Source organism: Agelaius tricolor, unplaced genomic scaffold (genome assembly GCF_023055355.1).
Source record: "Agelaius tricolor isolate 1412-34295 unplaced genomic scaffold, bAgeTri1.0.p SCAF_14, whole genome shotgun sequence".
Lineage (NCBI taxonomy): Eukaryota > Metazoa > Chordata > Aves > Passeriformes > Icteridae > Agelaius > Agelaius tricolor.
In genome coordinates this window covers 9,658,845-9,676,287 of record NW_027269274.1, presented here as the reverse complement: position 1 = coordinate 9,676,287, position 17,443 = coordinate 9,658,845, and the positions used below count along the sequence as shown (strand labels likewise).

The following is a 17,443-nucleotide window of genomic DNA, read 5'->3' as shown; positions in this document are numbered from 1 at the left end:
CAGCCAAGGGATGCTCAGGCTCTGGTCTACTCACAGTGCCATTTTTCACAGGGGAGGAAGCAGGAGGAATGAGCCACATTAAAGGTTATGCAGGCTTCACATAAAACACTGTTTATTCTCTGATGAAAAGGACCACTGTGGAGATCAGCAAGTCTGGTAAAAAGCACAGTCCCAGTTTAATCAAAAGATACACAAAGCACCCAGTTAAAGCTGTAGAAGGTGCACTTAAGCATTTGTTAGCAAAGGAAGCACCAAGAGACTGAGGATCTCTTCCAACAGCAAACACCAGGTATATGTCAGTTTTGCAGCCAGTTTTTTGTGTATGTTCAGCACATGTCCTCAGAAGAAGGACATAGATTTTATATCCCTCCACCTGAAAGGAAGAAGATAAGGAAAATAAAAAGATCCTGCTGGACCATTGGACCTTTCTTTGCAAGGAAAACATCTACTCCTCTCCAGTTTACCCAGTGTCCAAGCTGCTCAGCTTTGCCAGGTGCTTCCCAAGGAGGTCTCAGCATGATGGTGAGAAGAAAGAGCCTCAGGACCAGGGTTATTTAGTGAGACTGTAGGAAACCACAGTCCCGCCTCCAGCCCATGGTCACTCCTGCTGCCACACACAGCATGGGCCACCTCAGTGTCCCTTTTAATTCTCATCTCCATCACAGACAAGAATTACTCCAAATCCATTTTATAGAGGCATTTATTGAGGAAATACCAGCCAAGCCTCTTTTAATTATTCTAGGAGAAGATTTGCCTCAAATCAAAGGTCAGGAGTCAGCAATATTTGTGAGGTGTGATTAACATGGAGCTATTACACTCAAGCTAATTTTAAAAGAAACATGGAAAGGACAGAGCAGGCCATGCAAAAACTTCACTGTAAGGAGCCAATTGGCATTGTTGCACTGGCACCAGGAGGTGTTTCTGCACCATCATGCACAGCTACAACCTCCCAGGAGGACACAAAGGGCTGTGCAACACCTGCTCACACCCATACACCTGCGGGTACTCAGCAATATTGTGATGGATACAAGGGGAACAGAGCCTGCTCCAGGTTCTCTCTCACCCCAGTGCTGAAGATCTGGGAAAGGTGATCACCCCATCACTCAAAACAGGGGGTTGGCAGGTGTTTTCTAGAAGATCTTTCTCTCAGCAGCTTCTTTTTAAGGAAGTACTGTGAGGGTGTTTCATTCTTGCACTAGGTTTCTGAGCCTCACATGGCTTTGCTCACATCTCTAAGGAGGAATGGCTCTTGTAACCAGCCTGGAAAGTGCAATTGCTTGGGGAATAAGCCAAGTGGGTAGGGATGAATTTTTCCTGCTGTAATGCACTTTGGGAGAGAGGAGGGAATAGAAAATGAGAGGGGAAATGGAAAAGGAAAGGGAAAATGAGAAGAAGGGAAAGGGGGAAGAGGAAATGGGAGAGGGGAAAGGGAAAAGGGAAAAGAGTAAATGGGAGAGGGGAAAGGGAAAAGAAGAAATTGGAGAGGGGAAGGAAAGGGACATCCCTTGCAAATGCAAACAAAATAAACCAAAAACTCCTAGAAGAACCAAACCGGGGAGCTACCCCCTTCCTGACACAGCCCACCAGCTCTTGACCCCTGCAGTTTTACAGGCTCATGGAGACATTTGACTTCCTGGGCCCCTCTTCAGGCTCTAGCCCCTGCCACTGCTCAGCAGACACTGCCAAGTCACCCACCTGTGGGACACTACCAGCCCTCCACTCTGTCAGCAGGAGAGCTCCTTTTAGAAGCTCCTTTAAGCTCTTTTTAGGCTTAAAAAACTCCAGCCTAAAACTGAATGGGTGGAGGGGCAGCCAGGGGAAGGGAGAGGAGGAAAAGGACGCAGCAAACTGCTTTGCTCATTCATCATCTCTGGCAGCAACCTTTCCTCCTTCATGAGTCAACCCTACAGGCTTGCAGCCCAGATCCTTGGTATATAGCACACACAGATTATTTACAAAGTAACTATTCAAATACCATTTTCTGGCAGGTCAGTTTACTTGAGGTGTTTGGGTTTTTTTGGTTTTTTGGGTGTTTTTTTTTTTTTTTTTGCATTCTCCCTTGTTTTACAAAAGGCCCCTAAGATAAAGTGCAGCCACGGGAAAGCATCTGTTCATTGCAAAGATCATCTGGCATCAGCAAAGAGCAGAGATTTTCCCAATGCCCCTGGAGGGTCCATGGGCAGTTGGCACTTATTTAAAATGGAAATAGCAGATTATTTTAATTCCTTCAGTGGCCTTGAGAAATCTTAGCCAACCTGACAAAAAGCCTGCCATGGTCCCATCCCACACTGGCCTCCCTGGTGAACTCCCTACAGGCAGGGGATGCTCATGGCAGTGGCAGGCAGCTGCCACATCCCTCACACCAAGAGCAGGGCTGGCCCCATGCAGATCATCCCCAGTGCTCAGTTTTGGCTGGAAAACCACAGAGACAGCTGGGGAATGCCATGATTCAACACTCCCCCACAGCAACCCTGGGCTCTCACCAAGGACAGATGCAGAAAAACAACTTTCCCTCCTCAAGGGTCAGCCCACACCACGCCAGCACAAACAGCTGCAGCAGAGAGTGAGCACCATGTAAAAACCTCTATTTTCCTGAGGATGAACAGGACAAGCACCACTTCATTGTGGTGTCCCCAGCCCCTTCACCAGGTTTTCAAAATGGGAATTAAGAGTCCTTCCTTTAGGCTGAAAATATCACCAGACCACGTTCAGCACCAGCTCTTCCCTTCCCTCATCCTCTTCCAGAGGCTGTAATAGTTGTGAACTGGGGACAATGTGCTCATCTCCCACTGCAATTATTAGCTGCTGCCTGGCAAAACTCTCTGCAGAGATTGTTGTAAGCAACATGTTCTGTATCACCTTGCCTTAAAAGAAAGCAGGATGAATATATTCCTTTACAGGGTTGCAGAGAGCACTCTCTAGGCAAAAATTATCTAAGAAAGGGGCAGGTTTTACATTTTTGGGAAGTATCTAGTTCTGATCCACAGATTAGCAACACAAGATGGAGAGCCACTGCATAAAATCCTGCTGTCCCTCCAAGTTCACTCAACCCTTACAGTTTTAGGTGAGAGAGTTAGCCAAGAAACACCTAGATACCAAATCACCTTTCATGGCTATTTTTGCTCCAAGTCAGGTTTTAAGTTCATGGCTCCAAGGAGGCAGAAAGCCCTCTGGAGATGGATATGAAGCATCACAACCTACTACATAGCTCAACAAGCCTTCAGAACCATCACAGCTTCAAATTCTGTGGTAACCCTAAACTCATTAACAACGCTCCCTGCAGTAACAGCTGTGTGTCACAAAGCCAGCTCAAAATGACTTTACAGTAGCTAATAATAAACCCTTTCCCAGGGCTTGAAACTTAAAATCAAATTAAAAAACCAAAACAAAAGAAAAAAAAAAAAGAAAAAAAAAAAAAACCAACCATCAACTCACCAAACTCTCAAACTGTGTAAAATGCTCTTTAGAAATACTCATCCTCTGCCCTCCAGTAAATTCTGTCTTATTTGGGGTCAAGCATTTCATCACCCCTCATTTATTTCAGAAGATCTGAAATAACATTACTTAGAAAAGGAAGCTCCAGAATTAAGCAGGGTCAAAATTCAGAACCAAGGCCACAGCAAGTCTGCCTGCATGCAGCTCACTCCTCTGCTCACATTTAATAGTGCTATTTGCAGTGCTGGCAGAGCACTCCAGCCCCCTTTAGCTCTGACTTCTCCTGTGCCCTCCCTGCCTACATTAGAAAATCCCCTTTTGCCCTCTCCTCTAAAGCCACTCGTCATTCCTATCAAGACACATCACTGCATAAGGGCATTTCAAATGCATTTAACAAAGCCAGCGTTGAACTTTATCCCCTACATCCATGCTGGCAGCACATTGCTCAGCAATTTTTCCACTGAAACTGAGTATCCCAATTACTGTCTCTAGTCTCACATACTTTCCAGGCAATCAGAGAAAAAAATCCCATCACAACCATCTTGTCCTTACCCATGATGGTCACATCATACTCGATTTGGAAAAGTGCCTCCTGGCTGCACTGCCGCAGGATGTTGAGGGCATCAGCGTGGGTCATGCTGTGCAGAGGAATCCCATCCACACTCAGCAGCCTGTCCCCAATTTTCAAGGACCCTTCCCTGTAAGAAGCCAAAGGCAATTCCCTTCTTTATGTATATATATACATAAATTCCCTTCTTTATATATACATATTCCCTTCTTTATCCCCTTCTTTGTGTATATATATTTATATTTAGATAAATAATCTATATATGGTTATATAAATATCTATATTTATATAGATAAATTTGCTATATATCTGTATTATCTATTTGTAAATATATGAATGTATTTTATTTGTGTGTATACACATATGCATGCGTGTGTGTATATACATACACACACATATTAGGAAGTCAATTACTCTCATCCTGTAGGATGGAAGAACACTCCTTGGACAGTAGTCTGGGTTATTTATAGTACCAGGCCCATCACATTAAATTATGAGCACAAGAACAGATAGACTGGCTTTCCAACACAGCATCAGCAATTCAGCTGCACAGGGCCAATGAAGGGGCTGCCTCTGCAGGAGCAGTTTCTGCCTTTAACTCCAACATGTGCACTGGGCCAGCCTGGGAGCACCGTGCCACCTCCCCTCACAGCACAGGCACCATAACACTGCTGGCACTGCACACCACCAGCATGAGGAGCCTCAGGGGAGCACCAGCACAGGAAGGGGACACATTCAGGGGACAGCTGTTGTGTGTCCTGTGAAGGCAGATGTGGAGGTGCAGTACCTGTCTGCAGGGCCGCCTGGCCTCACGTAGGTAAGCACCAGTGGCCTGGACTTGTGCCAGTCTTCATGGGCTCCCCCTGTAATCAAAGCAGGAAAGCCGTAAGTCACCAGAGGTTTGAAAGTCTGAGTGAGAGCACTGAGAAAGAGACATTTATCACACAACAGCTAACACAGCCTGCCAGCAAAATCACTGCCCTAGATTAGACAGCCAGCAGTCCTTAGAGGCAGCAGGGGATCCTCTCCAGGACATGCTTTGACTGCTTAGCTGAGGTTTTTGTCATTCACCTTCTTACTTTTCCCACTTTCCACCTCTGCTTCTGCTTTTCACTGGAGAAGCTACTAACCTCTCAGCACAAAGCCAAAGCTGTTGCCTTCCTTGTAGAGGGACACTTCAATGGTCTTGGGAATAATGCCAGCACTGCTTTCTGGCACTAAAAGGAAGAGAGAAAGACACAGTTACCCCAGATAAACCTTTTCCAACCACAGTGATAAACAGTATCAAAACTCATCCAAACAACACTGAAATAAAGTCCAGCCCAAAACCCATATTTTATTTTCTCTGCTTGGAAGCAAAAAGAGCCCAGCCTGGACACATGAACCTTTATCAGAGCCAACATCAGGTTTTAGGATGATTTCACCAGCTCAGTGTTGTGCATCTCCCCTCAAATTTGTCTTGGTTAATACCCTGACATTCAAGTAAAACCATCTCGTTTATCAACTGGCTTTAATGCATTCAGCTTTTCTCAAAAGCTTCTGCCACAGATAGAAACTTATTAAAAAAAACAGCAGCAGCAGAAGGAATCAAGTCACCAGCTGACCTTAAAGAAAATGAAAATCCCAAATCCTCAATGCATAAAGTTGGTTTCTTTCCCTTACCTCTCATATTTTGGATTTTAAAAAAGATTAAGCGAATCCTTTAAACTGATCCTTAGGGCAATTCAGTATTTTTATGTTAAATACACAGTACTATTTGTACAAAATACAAAATGTACAAAGTAAAGAGAAAAAGAAAGAAATGGTTTCCGTCTCTTGATGTCCCCTACTAGCTAACGATTTATTGCACTACTGCAGTGATTATGGGACAATTTCCCAGTCTTTTCTACCCAGAACTGCAGGTGACATTTCAGCCTGGTCCACTCTGAAAATTCCTCATTTTCAAACCAAGTGTCATGAATAGCCACAAGGATAATCTGGAAAAAAAGACCAAGAACTTGACTTGGAGATGAAGGGTGCCCTAGGCACATCCACACTGCATTTCCCTTGGCTCAGGAGGGGAGTTTCAAAGCAAATCTCCTCACTGTCCTCACTGACCACACTCACCCTTCTGCCAAGCACCCTGAGGGCTTGCAACCTGCAGCCAAATTAGGCTTAGCCCAGCCCTTAAGCTAACCCAAAAGACATGCAATGGAGGCCTGGTACTGCCTGCAGGCAGATAGCCCTGGGGACCAGCTACAGTGAGGCCAAATAAACCTTCAAAACACTGTCCCCACTTTGTTCCTACTGCTGTGCACAGACAGCTAACAGGGACACAGCCTAGAAATACTCCAGAAGGGAATGCTCATGGCACAGGAAGGCTCCCAGCCAAGGGGTGATACTCAAATACTAAGAAAAGGGTATAAAGTATCCACAAATGAGTTCAGAAGCCATCCAATTTCTGTCCTAAGCATTGAAGTATGAAGTGCTGCAACAGCCTCTCATAAGATCAGTGGGAGCTGGGAAACCTAAGCCAGTGTTAACACAGGGTTTGGTTTATTTAAGAAAAAGATGATAGGACACAGTAGCCTGAAAAATAGATTTGGACTTGCAAGATCCCTTTCAAAGCAGGAAATTACAGAGTGGGGAGAAAAAGTCAAACCCACAAGTTATTGAATTCCACTGTATTTCTGCTCTTTGCCCAGGGAAAGACAGAGGTGGGGGGATGGTGAGCATACACAGTGATAACAAACCCTCACAGCAGATAAAAGCCCACAATGAATTGGAATCAAGCAATAATTGACAATTCCCTGTATTTTGCAGGGCTTCTTTGTTTGGACCATTCATAAACAGCGCCAATAATCTCACTGAAGAGAAGTCACTATCTCAGTGTGCTCTTCCTGCTCATTTAAAGCTGAGGACATCTTGCATTGCTGCTACTGATTGAGCTGGCACCACTCTTTGGCTGGCAAGTTCAGTTTATCAGATTCCTCATAAGGAATATCGCAGAGAATAAGGAATACCATGGAGAAAGGTTAAGAGTGGTCATCTCTAGGGAGCATGAGGATGTGGAAGACTTGAGCCACAGCTGGCTTTACCAGACGTGTATGCAAAAACTCACTAACATTTACAGCAGAAGAGAGGGGAATGATGGATACAGAGTCATCTATTCCAGATTAGATTTTATTCTTTTGGGCTTTACACTGTCATTTCTATATTCAATACTTTTCATCTAAAGGCAGCAGCTACAGCAAAGCTCTGAAGTGTAAAATATCTTCCTATCTGGGGCAAAATGTTAGATTTCATTAGTTTTGTTTTTCCTGTCATTTTATTTTTAGTTGTTCTATTTCTTCTGCCCAGTCATTGTCTGACTGATCTGGGTAAATGAATGAGGAGTAACTGGGGGATTGTATTCACAATGGAAAGACTGTGATGAGAAACTGTATCGAGGAATTTGTTTTAACCAGAAACATCAATCATCAAGACAAATGGGGGCAAGAGTACATAGTCACCCATGACAGGACATAAGCCCTGTTATTTGGGTTTGCCATCTTCTGCCAGGGCCCCTTAGCTGGAAAGCAGATTGCTTCAGTTTCCCTTCTAAAAACACGTAACACTTCAAAGAATCCTGAGGACTAACAGCACTTGCCACAGTTCAGAAAAGGGCATCTGGTAATACATGTTTAAGACTGAATTAAACCTCTTGCAGCCACACTCCAAAAGGGAAAACGAGAAGCTGAAGCAGCATCAGGAGGCAGATTGGCTTGTGCTGTCGAGTCACTCCGAGGCAAGACAGACCAAATCAGCCATCCCCTGCCAGTGTGCATGAGCAGGCACCCACTGTGCTGGAAAAAGTGCTCTGCTCCGACTGCACAGAGCTCAGCAGCCTCCACCGCCCGCGCGAGCAGATGAAGGCAACGGCAAAACGCCCCTGGACACTGCCTTGGCCACAGCACCTCTGCATAAGCAAGTCCATCTGCACCCCAGGACAAAAAAGCAGCCAAGAAGTGAGAGCATTTTGCATTGTCTGAGAGGCACCCACCGGCTGGAGGGAGCTCGTATTCCACTTCCAGCACCACCCTCTCGCCCACGTTCTTCAGCAGGCTGATGATCTCATCGTGCCGCAGCTTGGTCAGGTTAATGCCATTCACCGACTTGATGTAATCCCCCACGTTCAGCTGGTCACTCCTGCAAAGAAATAAAATAAAAAGCAGTGGTAGCACAAAGTCTCCAGCTGGCTGGTAACTGTAGGACTTTCTGAACAAGCCAGCAATGCCGGACTGATCTCTGCTGTCTGATTGCATGTGTCTGCTACCAGAGGGGAGTGCTAGAATTGAAGCCATCTATCTCTCCCAGTGGCAAGTGTTCAGATCTGTATGTACAGCAACAATTGCAGTGTACGTATTCACAACCTCTCTGCTGTTGCTCAGTTCCCATTCATGTAGAGCAATCAGTCAAAGAAAAGCACACCAAGAGCTGTCTGAAAAAAATCCAGCAGGGAAAGAGAAAACATCTTTCCTTTTGCCTGTTTTCTGCAAAATTGTTCAATTACTCTTTCCTTTTTCCTGCTTCTTGAAGCCTTTCTTTGCCCATTTCTTTTCTGAGCCAATAATGTTACTTATACACTCAGTATTCAGAACAGATACAATATTAAACCACTTAGCTTGATCAAGATGTATTGTACCATGCAGTTCCCCTGACAAGGCTGCCTAATTTCACAGAACCACAAATATCCCTACAAAAAAATTTCAGAGCATAATTGCACAGAGCATAGGAAATAACTCAAAATAGAACATGTTCTACTTCCTGAAGCAACAACTTTGCATTCTGGGGCACTTGAAAAAAGGGTCTTGGGTGCCAACTACTTTAATTATAACTCTATTCATTCAGTAGCTGGAACATGCAACTATTCCTCTCCATTCCTGCTGCACTCTCTGAACCCCATTTCTATTTCTCACCTTGCAGCCAGTCCCCCTGGCCTCAGATTGGAGACTCTTGGCTTTCCATCTTTGTCTGTGCCACCTGAAATGGTTAAACCGAGGGTACTTCCTTCTTTCTTAATCAGCTCCACGATTGTGACCCCTCTGAACTCCTCTGAAAGATTGGGAATAAAGACAAACAACTCAGTGGAAGGCACATTCCCTCAATCCCAAGTACACCCTTTTCCTACAGGGAGTGGGAAAGTAGATTTGAACAACTAGCATGAAGAAAAAGCCTCTGTTTATTTGAAGTTAAGTTGTAAAACAAAAGTGTGTCCTGGTAGACCCACAGCAATGTTTGCATGCAGGTCTGGCAGGCAGGACCAAGGAAGACAAGGCAGAGCAGTATGGGCTTATGAGAGAGTAAAAACCTTGTGTTTCAAGGTGCTGGAGGCAGTAGAAAAATTCAAAACCAGGGTAATGGGAGCTCAGCAATGGTCCAGGGAGACCACCTCAGGAACTATGTTTGATCAAGAGTGAGGAGGGCATTAACAGAGCTATCAGGTGGTCACAGTTACACAGGAGGAGGATGCTCCTGCAGCCAGGTCCAGGAGATGTGGACCTGCAGTAGCTGCCTGGATGGACTGAACAGGGTGGATCCTAAAATACTGTGATTAAAAAAAACTAATATGAGACATCAATATAGTTGGGAGATACAGAACACAATGTGGAGAGGGTGAGATCCTGCCATCATCAGGGGGTGGAAGGGGAAGCATGACCTTCACTCCCTCACAGCAGTTTGCTCACCCGTCTGCACTAGTCCAAGTCAAACTCCCTCCTAGCAGCTCATCTGCAGCTGGAATTGAAAACAGGAGTCACTTTGACACCATGACCTGTTCCACATGCACTGCCTGCCACCAGACACAGGTCCAGGTCCAGGGGATGCCCACCCCACACCTGCTGTACCAGTTCTGCTTCTGTGGGTGCTGCAGGCAGTGCACATTTTACCTTTTCTAGTCCAAGACAACACTCCTGTCAATCCAGCACCTACATACAAGCCCAACCCAATATTAGTTTTGATCTCATCACAGATCATGTCTGGGTCTTACAAAAACAGGTTTCCTAAATTATTCCAACTTTTGGATTTGGCATGGAAAGGGCAGTAACTGAGCAGGAGAATCAATCCTGGCCTAAGGAAAAGACCAAGAGCTCCAAAGACGTGGTAAAAGGCAGCTCTGCAATACTGCATACAACAGACTCACACTCTGATCAAAGGGGGGCAAACAGGACAACATCCACACCTTGTCAGAGCCTCCTCTCAGAAGCTTTTACACAATTTGTCCATAGCATTATCCTTCCACCTCCACTATCTCAGTGTACTGAAATCTTCCATGATTTTACAGGAGGAAACCTGTCACACTCACACAGGGTGCCTTGCTCCAAGGCTGTGAGGAGAAGGTGGTGATGGGCACTGGCAGCACACAACAAACAGCAGCCCCACAGATGTGGACAAAACCCCCATGTTGCAAATGGCCCAGGTGCTTGTTCACACAGTAAACCTTACCAGGCTTAAATGAGATGCTCTGTTTGGAGAGGGAACATTTGAAACCTCTTTCACACTGACTTCCAGAGCAAGGCAGGGCCCCTTAAACAGCATATTGACACAGAAGATCCATGCTGGTGCAGGGCCTCCTCCATCCATCCAAAACACGGGGTCTATTGGCACTGTGGTGCCTCATCACCAGCACTTTGCTCCTGTTCAAAGCCACCAGGACACCAGAAATTGCAGCTCACTTAGAGCCCTGCCATGCACTACCTGTTTTGTAAAGCACTTCCAAGAATAATCTGTGCACTTGATTAATGTGAGTAGGGAACCTCTTTGCAATCCAACTCCAGTCTGGCAGGCGTTTAGGCACTGCTGGGCACCCATTTAATGTGGCACTGGCAGCTCCTTGTAAAAATGTCAGGTCTATAATACTTCTGCTCTTTAAACTCAGTTTTGATCCCTTGCCAACTGCAGTAAGTTAATTTTCAATTCACCAACCCAGGAGCCCAGGGGCTGCCAGAACCTTGGGGGAACTCGCCACCGTGCTGAAAAGAACAACATCCAGCACCATCCTGCAAATTTCCTCTCAACTACAGACATGACTGATCAACACAGATGGTGCCACAAGGGGAGATTATTAGCTTTTCAACGAGGTTAAATTTTGATCCTTGATAGGCGTTTAAAATGAGAACTCCCAGAGTGCAATTACCCATTGTTATGGGTTCAAGGAGAAAATACTGCTCCAAAAAAGGCAGATCCCAGAGATCAACCAATCAAGGTCAGCCATAAGGAATTTTGACCCATGCTTCTATAAATCTACTGCTACTGTCACAGACCCACACAGTGTAAAAGTGAGCTGGTTAAGGAGGACCTGGTCCTTCAAGACATAGTCTTTAAGCACCATATATAAGCAGATCTGGATTTCTTCTACTGGCATATATGATTGGACTTTGCATCCCAGGGCAGGAAGAGCACACCTGAATTTTTCCCTCTCTATTGAGATACCTTGAGCTGGGGTTGTTGGAAGCACTGGCTCTTGTGAGCCACTCCCCATCAGGGCTGCCCTACACTGGTGTGATGCAGAATATCCTCTGGAACAAGTGCTGAATGATGAAGCAATAGCAGAAGGGCCCCCCTTCCTCCCCATTACCTAGAACACACTAAACCAACCCTGGTTTAGTGACTGGTCATTAGCAGCCAGAAGTCAAAACCAAGTCCCTGGTTTTCCTAGGAAGGAGATGAGTTGTCCAAGGCAGCCCATCCAGACCTGCTGCAGTGCTGCTGGCACGTGAAGCCCAGTGCCAGCAGAGGCAAATGAATTACCACTTCTCCACTTCCTCTTCAGCCCCTGGGGTGTTTCTGCTTGGGAAGGTTTATCTCGCACAAAAATTTGCTGTGACTGACTAAATATCAAAACAAACTTAGTCAGATGTGGGAAATTCAAAGCTTGCCAGACATTGCCAGTCTCCATCCTTGAGCTTGATGAGCTCAGCTATGGCAGCATTTCTTCCCTCTCTCCTTTTCTGCTGTTTTCTTCTTTGTAAGTGTCAGTCCAGTGCAGGAATAAGTCCTTCCCCAGCTCCCTGTAACTACTGTCAACAGGCCCACGAAAGACAGGGATTGTACCAGTAACACACCACTCACTGAGACCAGTTACCACCATCCATTTCTGTCTTCCAGCAAAAGCCTTGCTGATAGATGCACCAAAATTAGCGTTTTGAAGGGTTTTACCCATTTTAGGGATATCCAGGTAAACTGTAATTGATGCCCCAATGTTTTGGAGCAGGAGCTGATCCCCTCCTTTACCTGGGATGCTTTGCCTCCTGGAGACCAGGGCTGCGTCCATCCCACCAGAGTCCTTGCTCCCCTTTGAGTAAGGGCCATCATCTGTGAGCAGAGCAAACACAGAAGCTGAAATTAGTACCAAAAGCCACAAGCAACTGAACCAGAGCTCTTTAAGAAGTTGTCCTGGTGACACCAAAATTGGAATCCCATCTGTATCACAGACTGCAGGCAAGAAAAAACATTACCAGCCCCAGCTTTACACTGCACTGTGTGGACTCTCACCTTGCAGCGAGGGAAACAGGAAGGCAGTAACTTTATCTGATTTATTCTTCTTGGAGCTAATCTGCTAGGAGAGAACAAAATTCCCTTACTCCTGTAATTATGTGGAACAGCTGAGGATAGAGAAAGCTGGGGCATTCGTATCACAAGTTTCAAGCCTGTCATTATGCTTGTGAAAAAACTTACAGTGTTTGGAAATGCAGTCATACATCAGGACACTCACAGGGCACTAAATCACTATACTTGAGTGAAATTGCCTATTCTTATAGATCCCATTATTTCAGTCACCTTTTCCAGCTGCTGTTCCAGCCTCTGTACAATATAGAGAGCACTCTCTTTTAAATGATTAAAAGGAAAAAAAAAGTCAGAGTGAAGAGAGAATAGCATTATACACTGTAAATACACTGTCCAGCATAAGCTGAAATTTAAGGCATCTAAATATCTTTGTATTGTCCTATTGGAAGGCTACAGAGTTATCACAGAGTTTATCTGCAGAGAAGGCAGCATGCTTTTGCAGATCTCATTTCCATCCATCTAAAATGTCTATTTTTATGGCATTTCATAAAAAGCTGGCTCTTTTCCAATTAATAATTTCCAGTAACCATATAGTACCAAATAACTCCCATTCTCAGTGACCACATTCTTGAATTTTTCAGTAGCTGTGAGGTTTAGAAGCTGTACATGATAGTATAAATACAGGTTATTGAAAACCTTATCCATTTATTCCTGTCCACAGCCCTTAAATAAGTTACATTTAAGGTACAAAGAAATTTTTGTCCCCCTCCATACAAAGTGAACAAAAGATTTAATGCAGCCTCATTCAAGACAAGGGTCTGTACAGAGTGGACCCAATCCCAATGTTCAGTTTCCTGACAGCCCACTTTCCCCATAAACAGAAAAAAGATGGTGTAAAATCTTAGTCTCTCTCCCCAGGAGGTTTTTCCTAATATTCTGGTTTCTCCTCTCTCTATCAGTCACCTCATCCCTGGCAGAACTGCAGAGTCAGATAACAGGGATGGTTTGGGTGTATAAAGGAAGGTGGCAATTCCCAGGGGAGCAGCAGGACAAATCCAACTGCTCCCTGCCCACATTCCCAACAGCTACAGCCACCCTTTATTTCTTTCCCAAATGCAGTAGCGCATTGGAAGAGGAATCCTAAAGCTCAGGAAACCCAGCACAAGGTTCCTTTTCCACCATTGGAGGTAATTGTGCAAAAAACATCTGCAACACACCCTGGGCCACCCAGGGCTGGAACTTTTTTCTGGCACTGGAGCATCAGCGTGCCTTTGGTGCCACAGGCCACTGCGGGTGGCGAGGACCACCCCAGCATGCAGCACTGCTGCCAGCTCTGCCCCCAGGTAACGTGCTCAAGGCAGCAAGGTTCTGCTGTGGATGGGATCCCTGCATTCCTGGGAAACCACACAAGATGGTTCAAAGCCAGCTCCATAATCTGCTGGCAAACTGAAGCAGAGAACCATCTGTTTCACATAAACACACCGCCCCAGAGCAGACAGGCACCAGCACCCTTCTGCGCTTCATTTCCCCATCACAACCCCGACCAGTGTTGGTAGGAAACCCCAATTCACTACTGGTTGCCTTCCCTACCCCAACAGCTTTTGGCAAACATGCCTTGGCTTCCCTTTGAGCAAGAAACCAGGTTGCCTGTGCATTAACAACAGCTTCCAGCAGCAGCCAAGTGGCCAAGAGCAGTGACCTGAACTACAGGCCCGGCTGGCAATTAGCAACGCTGCCCTGTGCCACTGCTCCTGACAGCCACATCAGCCAGCAAACAACCAGCACCACAGCTACCCTTCTCCTATTGCTCCTCCCTTCCAAACTCAGTGGATTATGTGAAAAATGTTTGGGCTTCTCCCCTCATTATCTGGCTAAAACGTTTGAACAGGAAAGGAGTCTGCCACACGTGGCCTGCTGAAATGGGAACTGGCATTTGCTTGCAGAGCATCCCTGCCTGTGCATGGCTCTTTGTTCATTTGCAGCCCATTTCCTGCTCTGCCACTCAAGCTGGTAATCATGGAGTCACTTTTTATGAAATTTTTTTGTTTGTTTGTGCAAGGGGTTACATTGTTTTTTTAATAAAGGAAGTCCTTCTTTTTGTGCTCTCAGTAATTTCTTCTGCCTAGCACAGCACTGGTTTGGGGGTGAGGCTGCTAACCAGCTTTGATTGATCAGTCAGCCAAAATTGCAGCACCAACCCAAGCACTGAAAATCCATGAACCTCTCTTCTCCTTAAAATTGGGAAAGTAACTCTTTTTTTTAAATCCTGTGCAGGTTCTTTCTGCAAGCAATCCATGCTGGAGCGATTAGAGTTGTATTTATCAAGCTTTTTCTCTCACAGCAAGAGGGCCAGAAACCTTCCAAAAAAAGATTGTGTAATTGATGGCTTTCAAGCAGTGATGGTAATGCTGGCTCTAGACCTTTCAGAAAAACTCACCAAGTGCATAAGACCCTCAATAAAACTGAGATTGCAACACTTTCCATATATTGATCCCTATATTGATGGGAATCTGTGGCAACATACAAAGTTCCTGTAAGTCTTTGACAAGAGTTTTTACTATTTACATGCCCTACTATTTACATAACACCAGAGAGAGAAGAACTTCTGAGTCCCCACACCTTCCCACAGAGCTTTGAACTCTTCCCCCCTGCAGAAGCAGTGCAGAACAGTGATACACATCAGTGTACAGTGTACCATGTACAGTGACAGTAAACAAGAGAGAATCCCCATCTCATTCCTTCAAAAACAAACCAGACAGATGAAGGAGCAGGAAAAATCTCCATGCTTTAGCTGGGGGGGGCAGGAATAAAGGACAGTCAGGGCAGACTCTACTGCCCCTGCAAGCACAGGCACCATGATCTCCTGACATCAGTTAGCTGCCAAGCCAAACTGTTTAAAGGGGGGGAAAAAAGCTTCCTTGGAAAGAGCAGTGATTTAGAAGTTCATTATCCGTGCCTGTGCGGGGGAAAAGGAAAGTTTGGGGTTTTATTCATTTAGAAGAGCTATTAGTCTCTATTATTAGCAGAGATCACTTCTTAATGAAAATGAGCATTGGCTAAATCAGATTCTGTGACAATTAGACTGCTGTATGCAAGTTGTTCAGATTCCTGGATCACTTTAAGACAGTTCCTGCAGAGAAAGTGCATTAATCTTATGGGAAGACCAAGAGGTAAAACTTCCCATTTGTTTAATGGAAAAAAGACAGTTGGAGACAGTTGTTTTGCTACAGGGTAATTGCATTCCTTGTTTAGAGAAATGAATACCAAACCAGCATTAAGAACCAAAAGCTGTTCACGCTAAGGCAAGCCGGTATTTTTTTGCTAGAATAAAAGCATGGGGCTGGAAGCAGAAATCCAAATGACTAAAACTAATTGCAATTTGATCCATTTTGAGGAGAGTTAATTCTGTAAGTCAAGGGAGGCATTTAGCTGTAGTCAGGCAAAGAGCAGCCAAGGGTACACGAGCGTGGGTCAGGCAACCAGTGATGATTCAAACTGCGGCTCTGGGAGCAAACCTCCAGTGCCTGGGATTTTAAAGATCTCTGAGTGCCTGAAGATGCAGACATGTATTTCAAAAACAGACTATAATCATCTAGCTGCATCTTTAGGCATCTCATCACCTTTAAAAATTTGATATATTACCGGAAGGAGGGGTAGGGGAAAGTGGCATATCCATGCACACCCATTCTGGATCTGAAATTTGTTTTTAGCTCACACATGGCACAGCCCCCACTACAGCCTGGCCAGGAGCTGGACCATCATCAGAGGAGGACAGTAACACAATCCTCCCCACTTTCCCCAGGCTGGCACTCCACATGGCAGCACAGCCAGAGGCATTTCATGCACCAGTGATGGATTTAGGCTGGATTGCAAGGCTGTACCCAACCGCCCCTCCAGCACAACTCCCCAGGGCAGTTTGGGTTATTTCAGCACCACCACAGCAGGATGGGGACAGCAGTGCCAGTGTCAGCTCTGCACAAGAGCAGCACAGTGGTGGCCTCCCATCTTCAAAGCACTTAGCCTTTAACATGGGAGACAGGCAGATCCAGAGAGCCCAGCAGGGGAAACAAAAAGCCCATTGAATACTGTTACAGGCTGCATGATTTCCTGAAACTACTTAATTACAAAGTTCACTGCAGAGCAAGAGCTCGCCCCATGTGTTTGCTTCAGACAAGGAGCTGCTTGCACAAAGGATCCCACCCTCCCCAAGCCTTCCTCAGCAGGTGACTTGAATTTTCTTCTGCCCATCTAAATCCACAGCTCCTCAGGCCCTTGGAAAATCTGTACATGAGTTCACTATAACCAGTACAGCTGCTCAGGTCTTTTCCCATCTCTAGGAATACAGTGCTTTGGCTCTGTATCATTAAACTTAAAGAAAAGAAATAAATAGAACCCCAAGAAACAGATGAAACATATATATCAGTGATCTCTAGACTGCTTTTCCTGGAATACTGGAAAAGTTAAGCTAAAGCATAATCCTGCCCTACATAAAACTAATCCAAGCATACAGCAACAAATACATTAAATCCTTAGACAAGATAGTCCACACTCCTGTACTTAAAACAAGAAAACAGAAAGTCACTTTTGCTTTAGGATTCTGCACCACAATTTCATTTTCATCACACTGATTTTAGCTTGCAGCATTAAAAAAAAATAAAAACACCAAAAAAAAAAAAAAAAAACAAAAAAAAACAAAAAAAAACAAAAAAAAACCACACCACAAACAAAAATCCCAACCCAACCCTGAAAGGGCCAAGCATTTCCTCACTTTTTATTCGTGAGAAGATGGGGTGGGCTTGAAGAATGCCAGTGAAAAACCCAGTGCCCACCACAGCTCTAGCCCTTCCCTCAGCCCAGGGCACCTTCCATGCAACTCTCCCACAGCACTAACCCAAAGTCAAGCAGTGTTTTGAAATG

General features: G+C 45.1%; 1 protein-coding gene across 6 annotated transcripts in view; it reads right to left on the bottom strand.

Annotated features, from left to right (window-relative positions):
* GRIP2 (glutamate receptor interacting protein 2) overlaps positions 1-17,443 on the bottom strand; it is a 248,392-nt gene that overhangs the window by 47,643 nt on the left and 183,306 nt on the right. For all 6 annotated transcript variants that reach the window (XR_011681143.1, XM_071439565.1, XM_071439563.1 and 3 more), the window contains exons 2-7: positions 12,254-12,334; positions 8,941-9,076; positions 8,025-8,170; positions 5,134-5,220; positions 4,791-4,866; positions 3,988-4,133 (exon numbers count right to left, since the gene is read on the bottom strand). Coding sequence is in view for 5 of the 6 variants with exons in the window: in XM_071439565.1 (XP_071295666.1) it covers positions 3,988-4,133; positions 4,791-4,866; positions 5,134-5,220; positions 8,025-8,170; positions 8,941-9,076; positions 12,254-12,334 (672 nt within the window). In the remaining variant the exon portion in view is untranslated. The remainder of the gene's footprint in view (positions 1-3,987; positions 4,134-4,790; positions 4,867-5,133; positions 5,221-8,024; positions 8,171-8,940; positions 9,077-12,253; positions 12,335-17,443) is intronic.